General features: G+C 38.7%; 1 protein-coding gene across 1 annotated transcript in view; it reads right to left on the bottom strand.

Moving 5' to 3' along the window:
• Nucleotides 1-789: 789 nt before the first annotated feature.
• Nucleotides 790-17,761, bottom strand: part of tep1 (telomerase-associated protein 1) — a 42,352-nt gene continuing 25,380 nt past the window's right edge. Inside the window, exons 19-55 of the mRNA XM_077558048.1 lie at nucleotides 17,650-17,761; nucleotides 16,727-16,848; nucleotides 16,515-16,628; nucleotides 15,856-15,973; nucleotides 15,572-15,766; nucleotides 14,241-14,422; nucleotides 14,024-14,165; nucleotides 12,427-12,603; nucleotides 12,070-12,162; nucleotides 11,831-11,966; nucleotides 11,599-11,758; nucleotides 11,289-11,422; nucleotides 11,123-11,211; nucleotides 10,157-10,271; nucleotides 9,864-10,098; nucleotides 9,504-9,621; nucleotides 9,129-9,253; nucleotides 8,955-9,054; nucleotides 8,730-8,882; nucleotides 8,128-8,340; nucleotides 7,999-8,052; nucleotides 6,820-6,961; nucleotides 6,317-6,571; nucleotides 4,860-5,011; nucleotides 4,672-4,779; nucleotides 4,393-4,497; nucleotides 4,200-4,329; nucleotides 4,055-4,134; nucleotides 3,795-3,921; nucleotides 3,368-3,501; nucleotides 3,172-3,293; nucleotides 2,745-2,894; nucleotides 2,034-2,133; nucleotides 1,747-1,861; nucleotides 1,584-1,666; nucleotides 1,351-1,455; nucleotides 790-1,264 (exon numbers count right to left, since the gene is read on the bottom strand). The exon at nucleotides 17,650-17,761 is cut by the window's right edge and continues 180 nt beyond it. Of these exons, the coding sequence (XP_077414174.1) occupies nucleotides 1,145-1,264; nucleotides 1,351-1,455; nucleotides 1,584-1,666; nucleotides 1,747-1,861; nucleotides 2,034-2,133; nucleotides 2,745-2,894; nucleotides 3,172-3,293; nucleotides 3,368-3,501; nucleotides 3,795-3,921; nucleotides 4,055-4,134; nucleotides 4,200-4,329; nucleotides 4,393-4,497; nucleotides 4,672-4,779; nucleotides 4,860-5,011; nucleotides 6,317-6,571; nucleotides 6,820-6,961; nucleotides 7,999-8,052; nucleotides 8,128-8,340; nucleotides 8,730-8,882; nucleotides 8,955-9,054; nucleotides 9,129-9,253; nucleotides 9,504-9,621; nucleotides 9,864-10,098; nucleotides 10,157-10,271; nucleotides 11,123-11,211; nucleotides 11,289-11,422; nucleotides 11,599-11,758; nucleotides 11,831-11,966; nucleotides 12,070-12,162; nucleotides 12,427-12,603; nucleotides 14,024-14,165; nucleotides 14,241-14,422; nucleotides 15,572-15,766; nucleotides 15,856-15,973; nucleotides 16,515-16,628; nucleotides 16,727-16,848; nucleotides 17,650-17,761 (4,915 nt within the window). The 3' untranslated portion in view covers nucleotides 790-1,144. The remainder of the gene's footprint in view (nucleotides 1,265-1,350; nucleotides 1,456-1,583; nucleotides 1,667-1,746; nucleotides 1,862-2,033; nucleotides 2,134-2,744; nucleotides 2,895-3,171; nucleotides 3,294-3,367; nucleotides 3,502-3,794; nucleotides 3,922-4,054; nucleotides 4,135-4,199; nucleotides 4,330-4,392; nucleotides 4,498-4,671; nucleotides 4,780-4,859; nucleotides 5,012-6,316; nucleotides 6,572-6,819; nucleotides 6,962-7,998; nucleotides 8,053-8,127; nucleotides 8,341-8,729; nucleotides 8,883-8,954; nucleotides 9,055-9,128; nucleotides 9,254-9,503; nucleotides 9,622-9,863; nucleotides 10,099-10,156; nucleotides 10,272-11,122; nucleotides 11,212-11,288; nucleotides 11,423-11,598; nucleotides 11,759-11,830; nucleotides 11,967-12,069; nucleotides 12,163-12,426; nucleotides 12,604-14,023; nucleotides 14,166-14,240; nucleotides 14,423-15,571; nucleotides 15,767-15,855; nucleotides 15,974-16,514; nucleotides 16,629-16,726; nucleotides 16,849-17,649) is intronic.

The raw sequence follows: 17,761 nt of genomic DNA, 5'->3' as shown, positions 1-17,761 counted from the left end.
TGTGTGTGTGTGTGTGTGTGTGTGTGTGTGTGTGTGTGTGTATATATATATATATATATATATATATATATATATATATATATATATATATACACACATATATACATATATATACACACATATATACATATATATACACACATATATACATATATATATATAGTATAGCGATAATTTTCTAGCTTGTTAAAAAGAACACAGTAAAAATATATCAAACCAAAAAAAATTGGGGGTGCTATTGAAAAATAGCCTAAATATGCATCTGTGTGTGTATATGTATATATATATATATATATATACTTATGAACTTGTGTTTGTGTATATATATTCATATATACGTATATACATACAAACACACACACACAAATTCATCCATCCATCCTTAAGGTTTAATTATTGCTATGTATTTTAAATTATTTGTGCTCCATACATTTCATGCCTCATAAATAAATCATAAATTAAAAATCCATGAAATTAAAAACATCTTTGTCTGTGCAGTACATTGAGGTCATGTACTGTGTTGAAACACAAAGTAAAATACATATATATTTTTAATATATGCAATATTTCAATAATTTGCAATTTTCTTTTTAATACTTCTAAGTTCTTTCTGCAGAACATTGATTCCACAAAGTTTTGGAACTTTTCAAATTGAAAAGAAAATTACAGGCATATCCAGTTACATAAACAATTTCTCTTTACACGGCTCTGTTGGAATCAAAGTCTAATACACGCATTTTATTTGTATGACAAACAATGTCACAATGATCATTTGACAAGAAAGCCATGTGCCATGAGGATATGTGTTTTATTGATGTAATGTGTCTTGAAGGACAAACAAGTGCACTTTGAACCAATTTATAATCCATCCATCCATCCATCCATTTCCCACACATCAGCTGTAAACAGAATACAGACTTGTAATATACTCCATCTTAAGTGATTTTCAAATAAACAGAATCTTAGCTCACACAAAAAAGCTGATACAAATCAAGTCTTCTATGCAAGTAAACCAAAGGCACATGTGAGCAAGCCAGCATAAACATCCCTTCATAACTCATATTTCCTTACTTATATATATTGCACAAATAGATAATATTTGTAAGATTACATAAACTTTGGTTAATTAATGTCATGCGCGTTTCTATTCCCTCCAGGAGAGGAAGTAAACATTTCCCAGCGTGTCGCCGCACACCATCTCCGAGGGCCTTTCCGGGTTCACCTCCAGCAAGACCACGGGTCCGCCGCACACAAACATTCCCACCTGGAAAAGAGAGAGCGAGAGAAGAAACGATGAACAAAAGTGATGAGAAGGAAATGAGAGCGAGAGACGCGATGGCAGCGACTGACTTGTTTCTTGGTGCTTCTTTCCCACAGCTTCACCGTGTGGTCGAAGGAGGCCGAGATGATAAGGCTGCGGGTGAGCTTGAGCACACTGATCCTGTCATGGTGGGCCTGAGTGGGGGTACACGGGCGCACAATTGAACAAGTGCTTCAATCTTGACACACTCCTTACAATCCCGATGCCTTAGAGCACCCAAAAAAAATACAACCTCATATTATTATAGACTATGGTGACTCACAGGCTTCCTGCTGCTCCACGTAGAGACTTGTGGAGGTTTGTTGAACCACATGTTCCCCGCCACATCTCCACACACGACAAAGTCTGGAAAAAGCACAAGCACACATTCGACAACAGAGCCATGACATGGCAGAAGCAGTAGCAGCCATTTTGCTCGTTAGCACCTTTGTCAATGGTCACGGCCGTTATCAAGTCACTCTCCCCCTCCTCAGAAGTGTCGTCCTCCAGGCTCATGTTACTGAAAGATGAATTGATGGAGTTCTGTGGGCCCATAGCGAACTGAAAGCAAAGACAGTTAAATCAACGTGCACTATAATAATAAATCACCCATTGCGTATTTTAAAACAACCACATAGCTTTGCCTTACAAGAGTCCGTTTAGCTTAATTCTAACATATAATGGAAGTAAATGCATAATTGAGTCACGGTGGAGATGGTGGACGTAAACTCACGAGGAAGCCGACTTGGACCTTTGCGTCAAACTCGCCCACAAGCCACATGCTTTTCTCGTCATTTCGAATGAGGCCCAAAACTCTGACTTGGTGGTGCCAGCTGCATACACACACAAAGCAAGCCTCACTTAACCCTTACATACGGCACAAGTCAAATTTGGCCAATTTACACATTTGACAGCAAAACAAATATTGTAAATGTCATTCTTTCACTACGAAATTTGATGACTATTCCTAAAGGGACCAAAAATATACACAAATATAACTTTAAACATCAGTTCAAATGTCAGTCTTTTGTACAAGTGCTGACACATTTTGTGTACATTGAGGCTGCTCAGAGTCAAATTTGAGCTGTATCTCCTAAAATAGATTTTAGAGTTACCAGTGTGTTTAATTGAGGGAAGTGCTTATTAAAGCAATATACCACTGAAAACTAATTTTCCAGTATTCGATTAGGTAGTGTGTATAAATGATACAAGTAAAAAAAATCTCTGGCATCTTATTCCCTGATTATTATTATTTTTTAAAGCTGATTAAGTATCAAAATAAATAACCCTACTTCCGGGTTGGAGGTTTATTTTTTTGGAAGTTTGTTTTTAGAATTACAGACACAGAGACAGATAGAGACACATACTGTGTGCAAAGAAAATGAACAATATGTATCTAAAAGAAATAAAACCATCCTGACCCAAAATGGAAAACGCTGATTACCTGTGGACCGTCATAGACCACTGCTTGTCCGAGTCCTTGTTGCAAGTGACGTCGAAAATCGTTCCATTGTTGCATACACCGATGAGAACGGAGCAATATGCCAGGTGCGCCACTTGCGCCGTCACCTGGTGTGATGTCACCTTGACTATGCTGGAACACACCAAAGTCCTTTAAAGGTTGTATTATGGACTCCAAATACAAGTTTGGGTTTAATTTGTTAACAAAAAATTGTGGGCACAGGAGCTACCATTTTCTAAAACATAACATTTTGATGCAATATACCACAAAATGTATCAAATTGTACTGAATGGAACCAAAATGAATCGTTCCCATTTAAAAACAAACCATCTTCGAATGGTATCGCACCCCATGTATCGAGGTAGGTATCGAAACTATTTTTGGGGGGAAGATTTTTTCTTCTATTTACCTGACAGTACTGCGCTCCTGATTCCACACTATCTTCCACACATCAACAAAACAGCCCATGTAGCCGACAGCAAAGCTGCAGTTAGGCATGGAGCAGATGGCTACAATCCTGCTGCCTGAAGCCTGAAACAAACACCAAAAAAACGAGATGTGAGCGTGACGTCATCTTCGTCAAGTGGTCAACACTAATACTTCACCTGCACGCGGCCAACCACTCGGCTGCACTGCCACACCTCCAGCAGGCCGGACTCATAGCCGGTGAGCAGAACGTGGCGGTCCGAGTCAGAGAAGCAGAGAGCAGTGACGGCGCCTCGCAGGCTGGGGGGCGGCTCTGTACAGACAACAAAATGAAGTAAGCTTGTTTGCTAAGATGCAGACTGGGCAGTACGCAAAAGTTCCATGGAGGCAACCGGACTTTTTGTTTGTTAAAAAAAAACGTGTCACCTTTTAATTTAAAATACTTATTTAGGTGTAAATCAATGGGGACTGGGGAGTTACCCTATTTATGTCTTTGCTGGGTGTGGTCACAATATGATTGTAATTTGACTAAAAACTGATAAAAACGTAGGATTGAGATGTGTCCCCCAAAAATAATATAATAATTGTGAATTAATCCAACCTCACCGGTTTCCCACATCCAGCTTCGCAAGGAGCAATCTTTCGACACGGTGAGGAACTGTGGGCCGCTCCCCTCGTGAGCAACACTGCGAATGGCGCCACTGTGACCCTGGAAAGTGCCGAAGTGTTCCACCTGTGCACCAACGCATAGGAGGAACTTTGCTGGAGTAAACTGTGTTCCAAATTACGATGCAAGATAAGAGTCATCAAGCAATAACTTTCTTCACACTCCATTCCAGTGAAGTGACAAAAATGAAATACAAAACCTGTAAGGGCTTCCAGAGCCGCATGATTCCATCTTGGGCAGCTGTGACAACAGTGAGATCTTCTGGATTCTTTTCTTCATCTGGAAAGAAAGAATTCAAAGATAAAAAAAAAGAAATCTGAAAATGATCTTCAATTGATGTTTACTGGCGTTAGTGATGACGGAGCAGACATGGATCCGTCCTTTGTGTGCCGGAATGTGGCAGATATCCATGCTGGTTTCCCATTTCCACACGTTCAGGTTGCCATCAGCGGATCCGGCCGCCACGTACGGCCCCTGCAGGTGCACGCAAAGCCAATAAGATGCCTGCAGTGATACTTAACGTCGGAGGAGTCTCACCAAGCAACAGACGGACGTGAGAGGACTCGTCCAGGTGATCTCTCGCAAGCTACGAGCGGCCTCCACGTCCCATAAGCAAAGTCTGCCGTCATTTGATGAGCTTATCTGCCGATCAACAAAAAAAGTATTTTAAAAATATATATCTTTCAAGAAAAAGAGGCGGGCCAATGAGAAAACACCGCTCGAGGTTAAAACACTTTAAAAGCACAATCATTTTGACGACACAACATTAACTCAACTTTATTCCAACATAAAAAATACAAAAAATTCAAGGCCCACCACACAGTCTGGAGTCCAAACACAGCCCGTGATCCAGTCTCTGTGGAAAGCCGGGAGCACTTTAGAAAGACCAGGAGGCGTCAAGGTCATGTCCCACACTACCACAGCCTGTAAAACACACATTTATTCAAATGATTGACTGAGCGTATATATTTATGCAGGCATGAATTTGAGACGCTTGTTCATACTTTGTCTTTTCCACCGGAGAGCAGCTGCCCACCATCGGGGCTGAAGGCCAGACAGGTGACCCCACCACTGTGACCCTTCAGCAGGCCAGCAGGGGGCTCTGAATTGAGCTCGCCCAATTGACTCAGCAGCCACAGGAATATACTGCAGTCATCTGTTCACCAGACAAAATCAGTACAGTCATTTCATTAATACAGTTAAGCCAGTATGGGGCGCACAAGGTCTTGTGGCATCATTAGAATTTTGTATGTTATGGAAAGTTATCAAATTTTGCCGCTCTGTTCTGTCCACACAATGTAGAAAACGTAAATACCATGTAATTGCTACTAGTGATATGAAAGCGCTCTATAGTGGTACACTAAAGAATCACTGAATTAAATAACAATTTTGAAGTTCGTAAGTATGCTTGCATCCCATTTATTTATTTTTATTTTTTAAATACAGCACATTTTTTACTTTTCAAGTAGGCTACAGTACATTTATAAGTAGTACAGTTAAGTGGTAATCATTTTTTAAGTAAACTACATTTGCATTTAATAAGTATTTATTTTAAAAGTAAACTACATTTGCATTTAATAAGTATTTATTTTAAAAGTAAACTACATTTGCATTTAATAAGTATTTATTTTAAAAGTAAACTACATTTGCATTTAATAAGTATTTATTTTAAAAGTAAACTACATTTGCATTTAATAAGTATTTATTTTAAAAGTAAACTACATTTGCATTTAATAAGTATTTATTTTAAAAGTAAACTACATTTGCATTTAATAAGTATTTATTTTAAAAGTAAACTACATTTGCATTTAATAAGTATTTATTTTAAAAGTAAACTACATTTGCATTTAATAAGTATTTATTTTAAAAACTTTTATGTCCTATACTTCAACTGAATCATTTAAGTAGTTTTTGCATTTCCCTATATTTAACTCAACTCAAGCAGACTTAATGTTCACAATAATAAATCTACTTTAAGAAAAAAACTCTTGTTTTTGATGAACACTTAGGCTTACTATATTACTGCATTTTAAAGCTGCACGTTACAGTGGAAGAGCTAAGTATTTCCTTTAGGTGGTACCAAGTAAAAGTTTGAGAACCATAAAACAGATTGAGAACCAATGATCTGGTATACGGTGGGGGTTGTGCAAAAGTATATACAGTTATAAAAGAGAAAACTTCAAACCATCATACAGGAAAAAAAAAAATCATTATTCATATAATAATGACACTAATTGAACTGATGTGATACTACTGCATATCTACTTTTGCACACCCTCGCATATAGCTAAAATCTGCTCACAATTAGACAAAATCTGTAGAAAGACCCAGTCTTTGAAGGACCTCTGGAAATGGTAAAAATAACAAAAAAGGTAGACCTACTGCATATTTTTGGGCATAGGTTCTTTTTTGGACTACTCATGATGACATTACAAATATACCCGTCTAGTCGTTTCTCTACCTGATGCAGTGGCCAGGTAAGTAGCGTTGTGCGCCATGGCGTGAATGACGCCAAACTGTATGCTAAACGCTTCCGTCATCTGCAGGCCCGTCAACTCTCCGTCCTCCCCAAGTTTCCTCTGCCACAGCCGCACCCGTTTGTCCTGCCCCGTGGACAACAGCAGCGGCAATGCGTCAGTGGACGCGGCGTCCGCGCATACCCACAGCAGGGAGGGCACGCTCAGGCGGAAAAAGCCAGACTCCCAAATCATTTCACCTGTCAAAAGATGAAGTTCATGGACCATCTGAAATCTGGTGTTGCCTTTAGGGCCCGCCTGAAATTAGAGAGGTCTTCAAACAACTGAGCGATTGTTCCCAATATCCTTATAGTTTTAGTCAAATTGTCTTTCTATCTACTGTATTCTAATCAAGTCTCATGTTAAATTCAGATACTCTCTGAATTCAAACATCAAGTTAAATTTCCTGCCTATTTTGTCTGTGTGTGTTCTGGCACATGAAACCCACCCGAGCTGAGGCAGAAGAGCTTGAGGCCGTCGCCAATGTAACCCACGGCGACGTAGTCGCCATTGACTGCGGCACACAGCACCCTGCCGGCCTGCGCCGAGGTGTCGCTCTTGCTCTTCTTGTGAGGAGGCTCCTGTTCGCCCTGAAGAAAGCATGGAGAAAAAGAGTGAAAATTCTAGAAACCATCAAGAATATACATACGCAAGTCTCAAGATGCAGTAATATTAGCCATTTTTCATTGAGGATAACAAATATATGCAAGTATTGTATGATCTGTGTGCATGTGATGCCAACATTAGTGTTCAAATTAGCGATGTCAAAGTTGAAGTGTTAACTAATTAATTAATCACAAAAAAATTAACGCATTAATCATGTATTAATACCGCAGATGATCCTTTAGCTGACAGCGGCTGGTTAAGTTGAAGGTGGAGTAAAGCATTTAATAAATGTTTGCGTATGACAATCAGAAAATTTGTTCATGTCAAACTATTGGGGTTATTTTTTTTCCCTATTTTAAATTATGCAAATAATCAACTAATTTAAAAAAAAAAAGGAGGATGTGCAGTGGATCAAAAAATGTTGAAGACTTCCTCATAACATTAAATGTCAAAAGAAATAACACATAACAGGTGGTCTTTAAATATGGCAGGCAAAAAAGGATGATAAAAGGCCTTTTTAATTAAGCGATTAATCGTGATTAATCACAATTCTAAAATGTGATTAATCTGATTAAAAAATGTAATAATTTGACAGCTCTAGTTCAAATACAAGTTGTTTATAACCACGGCAATTTAAATTCTAGTTGTTCGCAGGCCCATGGCTTTTCCAATCATAGGTTAGCATTAATCTAGTAGTAGCTTTCGTCAGGCAAAGTTACAAAATGTGCAATTCTGTTGTGTGGGCTTTTTTTGTTTTTGTTTTACAGTAGACTTGTACTGGGAGTACATCTTTAAAGGTAGCACTTGGCCTCTATTGTGAAAAATTGTTCACTCTCTGCCAAACTGCTGCTTGTTGTGAAGTTCGCTGCCACCATATAAGCGCTAGTATGGTAAACTTTTGTTCACAGATTAAAGCAAAAAAATAAATAAAAAACATCAGTCAAGTGATGGCTCATATTGTGAAAAACTTTCAAGTTGGGTTACTCATAAATGGAGGTGCCACTCTATAAAACAAACTTACATGTCTCTTTAAAGTGCCGACTGAGCGTCCAAGTCCACCCGACCACAGCTGAAGCTGTTTAGGAAAATTAAATCATCTTATTGTCTTTGCAAGTGCAACACAACGCAGCAGCCATTTTCATGTACCCACCATGTGATCGGAACCGGCGGTCAGCAGCAAGCGGCCCTGGTCGAGGAAGGTGAGGGCATCAGTGGCACCGGTGTGCGCCGGGAAACATCCCACGCAGGTGGAGGTGTCCACAGACCACACACGCACTTCCCCAGACACAGAGCCCGAGCACAGCGTGGTCGACGACGGCGAGAAGGACAGGCTACGCACTGAGCGGCTGTGGCCGCGCAGCCACTGTTCGAATAGAACATAACACACACTTTAAAAACTAACTTTTTACAAATCTTTTAACACAAAAATGTTTTTCTCAATGTCACTTTGCTTAAATCGAATCAGTTTTAAGGCTTTTTTTTCTCTACGTCTTCCATATTTAAGAAATTTTTAAAGGCCTCTTTGAGCAAACTTACTGGTGGATACAATAGTCAAATCCACCCGGAAGTGGATACTGATTGGCTGTCATTGTGTTTGGCCTAACCTGAAAAATCTACCATTAAAGTTGAAGAGCTGAGAGAAGAAGATGTGAAAATGGAGTAGCATGTGAGAGTTGTTGGTCCAATGAATGGTCAATTTAAATAAAAAAATTTAAAAAACACCCCAATGGCACCTTTAAACAGGTGACTTACGAGTGTGTTATCCTGGAGCCAATTCCACACAACGACCTTTCCGTCCCAGCAGCCGGCAGCCAGCAGGCGATCCTCAGGGTCAAAGGTAATGCAGTTCAGAGGGCTTTCGCTGGGCAAAAGTGCCACCTCGTGACCTTTGGCCGAAGACCACACCTGACGAGTACAATGTATTTGATCAATGATAGCACAAAGACGGATCACTAAAAGTACATGTAACTAGCTGACTTTTAGAGTAAAATCCAGTGATGCGGTGGCCAGGTGCTTCCTGTCGGTGGTGATGTCGCTGGCCGTTATCACGTTAGCGTGGCCCTTAATGAGAGACATCCTGCGAATGATGGACCATTAAGATTAACCTGAGGTCGGCATTCGTTCGAATGTACCACGGGAGAGGTCACTAACCGACACCCGTTGGCTACGTCCCAGATCTCGATTTGGCCATCAAAGGAGGTCGTGGCGAGGCGTCCGTCCTTGAGGACGATGCAGCTAGAGATGCCGTCGCAAGTGCTTACCAGCGACTTCACTTCCTGTCCGGGTGTGACAGAGGAAGTAAGGTTTTACTGACTCAGATTTAACAATTTGAAGATACATCCGTCAAAAGGATCGGTATTCAGGATACTGTCCTTGTCAGAAATCATGAAAATTCTTCAGATTTAGCAATTTGACAACCTTTTTCAGATTTCAGATTTAACAGTCTGATGACACAGATTTACGGTACACACCATCTTCAGAAGTAATGCTAATTTTACAGAATGTCTTTTTTAGGTGTCTTTGTACCTGTCCTGTGTTTGCACTGATGAAGTGCAAAGTTCCCTGCCCGGTCCCGACCACCATCTCTCCATCGCAGCCCACTGCCAAGCAAGTAGGCTCAGACGAGAAGGTGGACACCAGCTGACTGCAACATAAACCAGGCACATAGCACATAAACACACGGCAACATAAATTAAATTTGACGTTTTAATTGAATAGAATAAGGTTTAAGGACACTTTAATAAAAAAAGACTATTTCAAGATCTAATAGGTTTCATTACGCAACAGTTTGGACTCAATATGTTCCTATATATAATTGATCTCAACGAGAAATCTAATTTGGAAAGACAACCGTAGTCATGGAACAGATTGAGGTGCCTGCTCTACCTGCGCTGTGTAAAGCTTTGATGGTCATTGTTGAGCCATTCCATCGCCTGCATCCTTCCGCTACCCAGCAGGCCACGGGCCCAGGCGTGAGCGGCGGTCTCGGGTGGTTCGTTGAGGGCCTGTTGGACGAGGAGCGCTGGCCAGCGGGAGAGCACGGCGGCGTGGCGCTGCAGGAAAGCTCGGCAGTCCCCCATGGCAGCCCGTTGGCCGCTGGTCAATGGAGATGACTTCTTATCTGCGGGGAAGGAATAATAATCAGCGCAAAGGCAAGGCGTTGGATGTTGATGGCTCACCGTGCTCGTTGTAGGTGTCCAGCAGGTGGTGCAGCAGATTGTTCCGCACATTAGCGTACAGGAAGTCAAAGCTGGAGAGCAGTGAACGCAGAGCCTCCAGCTCGCCACTTTGTATCTATGGAGCAAAAAAAGAGGGGGGAAAAAAGAGCTAATACGAATAAAAAAAAGATGCCTTGATATAAAAAAAAAAGATGCCTTTATAAAAAGGTAATAAGGCTCAGTTTTGAGGTACAGTATTAGAAAAATTTAACATGTCCCTCCCAAATCATAAACAAATAAGACTTTTCAAAAATATTATTTGTTCTAAGAAAAGCATCCTTTGATAAATAGGCATATTTTGACTTTCCAAGAAAATCTTTTCCTTCAAAATATAACCCCCTCCCGCGCCCCAACTCCTGACAAAAATTAAATCCAATTTATTTTAAAAATACATGCAAGTAATTTTAAAACTCTTGCCATTGTTTTCTTCTCCACTCAAATAATACTTTTCCACAAGTTTTTTTTCCTTATTTTTTTTTTTGCAATGGTATGTCTTTCTTAAAAAAATAAAAATAAAGTCTGAAAAAATCAATAACAAATATTTTTATTTGGCTTTTTTGGTTTGATGATTTTATTTCTCAAATGTTTTTCACGTATTCATCTAAAAGTATGACTTACTAAAAAAATATATATAAAAAATAAAAATTTCCTATAAAAAATATCCAATCCATTTTTTATATAAAAAAACAAAATAGTTTTACTCTAAAAAAATATATATATTTTGAAAGTCCAACTTCTTTTCGTAAAAATATACAACTTTTTCATCTTGAAAAATATGGCTTAAAAAAATTATGAATACTGTATTAGGTAGAAGCAGCTCTTATGATGCAGTGCAAATCTATACCAGTAAACCACATTTGCCTACATTGCAACCTAGAGTAGAGTTAATCAATCTAACTGTGTATGTTTGTTCAGTGGATGACAAACCAGACTAGAAGTAAGCTGCTGGACAGCATCCACTTCTCCGTGAAGAAAAGTATCGGCACCCTGAGCGTCGGCCAGCACCCACAGGTGACCTGCAGAGGAAACGGCATGAATCACACTTTCTCTTTTTTTCAAATAAAAAAAACTGTCTATTTTTTTTGCCTGTTACCCGCTAACGCGAGGTGAGCTCTTCTTCGGTGGTCTTCAGAGGGCAGGAAGAAGTCCTCAAATGCCCGCCTCACGTCCGGGTTGGACAGAGTCAGCACGTCATCAACGTCGTGGCGATGAGATGGATTCACCAAACTGCAAAACACCATCCTCTTAGATAAACTCACTTGGATCAACTTACATCCATTTTAAAGGCCACTTTGCCCAAATGTGATTCTAAGACTTTTTAAGGCCACTTTATTTAAGCATTTTGAGACCACTGAACATTTGTGCATGTTATAAAGCCTCTAAACAACTTTCGCCATACTCACCTTCGCAAGCTCTGCAGGATGCGGGTAAATGCCACCATGGGAACACGTTCTTTTGGGCTCTTGCACAGCGGCAGCACTTCCTGCCACGTGATCGGTCCTTTGTGCGAGCACAGGTCGTTGCAAACGCACAGTAGCGAGTACAAGTCACGCTCCCTCAGGCCTGAACATGAAAAGGAGAAGATGGTTGCCTAATGTACCGAAAAAGCTGAAGAAAACCAGTGGTTCGTTGTACCGGTGGTGCTGACTGTGAGGGCCCCCAGAGCCCAGTTTAGTCCCAGCATGCCTCTGTGGTCCGAGCAGAGTCTATTCAGACAGTATTGGACCAGCAGATTGACAGACTGAGGTAAAGCCTGCAGGCTCTCGTTGAGCTAAGGCACAAAGACACCATTTTCATGTGATATAATATTCCAACAACCAAATAGGCAATTTAACACAATATATTGTTTTTGGATCAAGTGGGTGCAATGGAACCTTGTCAAAGGTAGCAAAGTTCCTCAGGTCTTCACAGGCCATGTGCAGGTAGAGAGGACACTCTGCACCTTTCTTCATGATCAGAGTCTGCAGCTGTAGCAAGAACACAAGTGGACACACGGAGGAGGAATCAAACGTGGGAAAATTATGTTGAGAAGGAACCTGGTTCGTCCTGTTGTTTTTCTTTAAGACAAAAAAAAGTTGTGCTTTAATTTGATTACCTTGGCTTCTGAGGAAGACGGCAGTCGTCGCCGAAACTAGTTAAGGTAAGCACACCTTTTTTTGTCTTAAAAAAAGAAAAAACACAGGACGATATAGATTTGTAGAAAAGATGCTTATTTTTGGGGGGCCAGGAACCTGGTTGTTGAAGGCGGCGTCGCTGAGTTTCTTCCCAAAGGTGTCCAGTTCCTTTTGAATGATTTCCTTTCGCTCTACCACGGTAAGCAGTGGCAGGGTGAAGAGCAGCGTGGCCTTCTTGGAAAGAGTGTGCAACAACGGCGAGGTGGACGTGACACTCGTCACCAAACAAATACCCTGGCACCGCCAAAATAACAGGAGGATTATGAGTTAGCAAAATGCTAATCATTTGGCATTAAATCAGTATATCAAAGAGTTTATGTTTACAAGGGAGCATTACAGCTAAACTAAAAGGAAAAAAAGAAGCCTGAAGTCGTAACCGTACAAGAATCAAGTTGTAACTTGACCTGTTAAGATGTTTTTTGATGGAAACAGCTTTCATTTCATTTCAGCAAAAACAACTTCCCAATGCAAATTCAACAGATGACTATTTTTAGCTCATTACATCCTATTACCAACACAAAGCTTGAAATTTGGGGAGGGGGGGGGGGGGTATGGTAATTATCTCTTTAAGCAAAAAGCGAGAAAAGCGGGAGGACACAACATGTTATATTTTCTAGAAAGAGGTAGCATTTTGCCCAGAAAGCAATTTTTTGGGGGGGATAAAAAGTTGTTTTTCTTTTTACCCTCAAAAAGACATTGAAAAAGGGGGAAAGAGATATTTTCCAAGATAAAAGTACTCAAGAAAAATAAAGTTACATATTTCATAATTAAAAACAGTGTAAGAACAAACTTATTTTTTTTCTAAAATAAAGATCTATTTTCAAGACAAAAAGTGGTGTTTTTTATATTAAAGTTGTATATCTTTTAGATAAAAAGTTGCATTTGGATAGAAGTTTTTTTTTTTAAGAGTTTCATTTTTCAATAATACATACTTTTGTGAAAACAACTTTTCTTTCACAGATATTCCCAAACTTGTTTACAGAATAAAGTTGTATGTTTGAGATAAGTTACTCTTTAAAAAAATAAAATAAAATACTCTTCCCTCGTGTTGCCCCACATGTCATTGTGCTGAAGTTTGAGGAAATGCATATAAAACAAATAGATATGGACCCAATTCTTAAGTTAAAGAAAAAAAAGATTAGAATAATGAGTAGGAGAATCAACTCATCAATTATTTATAGGATCTGGTATTTTTAAAAATCTATGGATATCGTGGACTTAAAGACACTGGAAATGCTTTATCGGTAAGTGAACAATAGCCTACCTGTTTGTATACAGAATTTCTTTAAAGAGAAGGAAACTATAACTTAATGGGTACATTTATGTTTGAAACAAAGAGGATATCAACATAAAATATAGATGTGTTTCAGTTTTGGGTGAAAAATTGATTTGATGATGCGTTGACGCTGTGTACTTCTCTATTGGGGCTTAAGAAAATTTTAAGGTGTAAGGTAATTAATGCTTAGAGTGTCATTGCTAAAATGTAAAACATTTAGGAAGTATGACGTGAGTGTAGTATTTAGAACATTCTTTATTTGACTTCCCCTTTAAAGAAAAAAAAACAAACTAGAAAAATTCCCGCGGAAATTTTGAATGGGACTGAAAAACAAATTATTAAGAAAAAAAGTTAAAAATTTCTTCATCATTGACAGACCTGTGCAAGATGCTGCGGTATCCAACCAGAGCTGAGCTGATCCCAGTCGTCACGCACAAGATCCACCCCGTCCACTAGCAGCACAAGAGGTTTGCTCCTCTTCATGTCCTTCAAAGTGGCGTGAAACTCTGACAGCAAATCCCTTTCAAGATTTTAAGGAATGTCTTTACAATGCACACGCGCACACACGCATCATTGGAAGAGGACATGAACCCACTTGTAAGAAAGGGGAAGAGGCGATTCCTCGTCTTTCAGCCGTCTCAAGCAGCAGACAAGACATCGCAGGAGATTCCCCACGGAGCGAGACAATTGGCTGGCGGCTGTCGAGTATGAGATGACATCAAAGGCCAGGTTTTTCTTGGACTTTGCGCCGCTTCTGAGTGCCTCGGCTAGAGCGGCCTGCGTGGAGGGAACGGATATAATGATTACACGTGCATCCTCGTTACATGCAAAAGTATTTTCTCTGAAAAAAAGTTGTGTATTTTCCAAGAGAAAAAGTTGCATTTTATCAAGAAAATTGTTAATGTTACCAGAAATAAGTTGTATTCCTCAGAGAAAAAAGTCAAAATATTACAAAAATTAAGTTGTATCATCATGACAAAAAAAAAAAAAATTGTTACGAGAATAAAATGATAATTTTTTGGTTTGTTTTTACACCAAAAAAAAGAGATTTTCTCAAGAAAACATACAAAATACTATGAGAATAAAGATGCTTTTTCCTTATTAGAAAAAAAAATAATATATATATATATATATATATATATATATATATATATATATATATATATCGCAAAAACGTTAAAGAGGTGCAATATTACTAGAATAAAGCCATACTTCTAAGAAAAAAATCTGAATGAAGATGTTGATGTATGACAATGAAGTTGTATAATAATAAATATATATAATAATGTCCCAAGAATAAAGTTGCATTTTTTTGCAAGAGTAAAGTCATTTTTTTCAAGAACAACAACAATCTTTTTTTTATTATGGCAATGAATTTGTAGTTTTCAGAGAAAAGAGCTATAATGTCCCAAGAATAAAGGTGCATTTTTTTTTCCCAAGAGTAAAGTCTTTTTTTTTCAAGAACCAAGTAATATTTTTTTCAATAAAAATCTCAAAAATAATATCACATATTTTAGAATAAAGTCATATTTTGTTCAAACATTACGAGAATCTGATGTTTCAAGAAAAATACCCTGCAATGTTACAAGAATAGTCATACTTTTGAGGAAAAAAAGCCTAAGTCATACTTTTGAGGAAAAAAAGCCTAAATGCTTCGATCAGTTGCATTCTTACGAGAAAAAAAGCTGCAACTTGTAAAAAAATAAATAAAAATGTTCTTGCAAAAAGTTGTATTACAAGAATAGCCATATTTTTACAATATTAATTTTCATTTTCAAGAATAAAGTTATAATATGAGAATAAAGTATTTTTGTCTTTCTGAAAAAATGCCATACGATTACATGAAGACAAAACCATCTATCCTGACAAAAAAGTTAAAGCTGTTAAAGAAGAAAGTGAAAATGTGACGTCTCGGTGCACATTTACCATGAAGACCGTCTTGCCCTGCCCTGGCGGTCCCTCCACCACCATGGCCCCGCCATTAGCCTGCGCCTGCTCCACCATCTCAACAGCGGCTGACAGCAGCTTGGTCCGGCTGAGGAACTGCCTTTGCAGCGCCTCCTGGTGTACCTCTTGCACTAACATTTCGGCCGTTGCGTCTGCCTCGTCTTCTTCGTGCTCCTGAGAGTGAGGGGGGAAAAAAAGAAAAAGAAAAGAAAATGATGATTGTTTTGGTAGCTCGGGCAAGACGCTGCCATTGAATCGCTCACTTCAACAAACTGATTGACGATAGCGTCCCAGAGGTCCTCCAGCACTGCTTTGGCAAAGTTTTCCAGATTCTTCAAGTAGGGTTTGCCATCCACGACACCCCCCCATTCACACAGGTAACTGGGAAAGAGAGACATGGACTGCTTTCATTTATTAGGAGTAGCCAGCACTACTGATTGTGAAGATCCTGTGTCAAAAAAAATTCTCTCAAATCCACATACTGTACACTGAAAATGTCCAAAGTCAAACCTTTAGCAAAGATGGCCAGATTTAGGGAGGTGACAAAGTGTGGGGGCCGACCATTTAGCTTTGAGTTGCTTTAATTTTTCCACGGCATTTCACAGGCACCTTTTCGTAGTTTGCATGTGATTTCTGCTAGTGACTCTTGATATTGAATTCTTTAAAAACAGCCACAGTTTTTTTTGCAAATTAGGCAGGCACCGACCGGCAAATCCTATTTCAGTGGGGGGAAAAAATGCCAATTTCCACTTGTCCCGGAAGCAACGGCTGTCTGTGTCAACTTTCCATTTCTTAAAAATAGGCTGGATAGGGTCACAAAAGGGTCATGCAAAGAAAACAAAATAAAAACTAACTATAAAGAAACTCCAAAACTTCAACCACTTCAACGACATACTTTCTGAAAGCCGTTGGGACAACTCACTTGTCAGTGACCTTCAGCTTGTTGACGTGGATCCATTGCTTCAGACTGGCCATTTTGGACTCCGCCTCCTTTGATTCAGCAGCAAAGTCGGACTTCCAAGCCACAGGCACTGTTCTGAAGAAAAACATAAAAACACAGGTATAGATTTAAAAAAAAAATAAACATTAGATTTTGCTGGATGAAAAAAAAAGACGAAAATAAATCAAAAATACTTGATGACGTCTGGATTCCTGAAGTAGCAAAACGTGCGCTGCTTTGCCGCATCACCATAGAGTGCCTGAAAGTGACGGATCTCCATCTCCGTGATTGACAGGCCTTCGTAGCCTGGTCCAAACTAAGACAAAAAAAAATTAACACTTTATGAACAATAATTTTCATGGTGATAAATCAATAGGTGTCTGTCGGGAAAGGTATATTGCAAAATTTTCAAGGAATTAGCTGTTTCTTACGATATATCTGGTCTCTTGGCTTTGAAAAACACACAAAGGTTTTTAGGCCTAGTTATATTGTATTTTTTTGCTAGAAAAGTATAAATGTTACATGAATAGTCTTTTTGCATTTCTATGTCCCATTTCTAGAACAGAGATGAATAAAAAGTTTTTATGTTATAAGAATGGCATTTTTTTTATCATGAAAGTTTTAATATTGAGAGATTAGTCTTTTTCCTAGAAGTCATAAAATCACACGACAAAATTTTTTCTTTTCTTTCTTTTTTTTAGAAAAAGCCATATATACTGTAGTAATTTTTTGATAAAAGTATTTCTTTATTTAAAAAAAAGTCAGTTACAAGTTTAGGTATATTTTCAAAAAAGAAAGTCGTAATATGAGATTAAAATCAGGACCAAAAACTAATATAGTTATATTTTTATATTATATTTGCTTAAAAAAAGAAATAATTTAATTGAAAAAAGTCCTAATGTTTGTTACAAGAAAAAAGAATATAATGTAATAAGAATGAAGTATTTTTTTTTTTTATAGTAAAGTTGTAATCTAGCAAGAATATTTGCACAAGTTGTAGAAAATTGTAACACTGTGATGATAAATAAGTTATTAATTGGGGGGAAAAAAGTTGTACAATTACAAAAGTGAGATAAAAGTCCATCTATTAAGGTAATTAAGTTGTATTTTTTCTTACCAATTTGTACTGCTGCAGATCTGGTAGCGCAAGTGTGTCTGGCACCTGGCCATACCTCTGGCCCAGGATCGCCACCATCATTTGGCTGCGAGCCACCTCCGCCAGGCACAGC

This window comes from Vanacampus margaritifer, chromosome 2 (genome assembly GCF_051991255.1).
Source record: "Vanacampus margaritifer isolate UIUO_Vmar chromosome 2, RoL_Vmar_1.0, whole genome shotgun sequence".
Classification (NCBI taxonomy): Eukaryota; Metazoa; Chordata; class Actinopteri; order Syngnathiformes; family Syngnathidae; genus Vanacampus; species Vanacampus margaritifer.
Note: the sequence above shows the minus strand (reverse complement) of the source record. Positions and strands in the feature narration are given on the sequence as shown.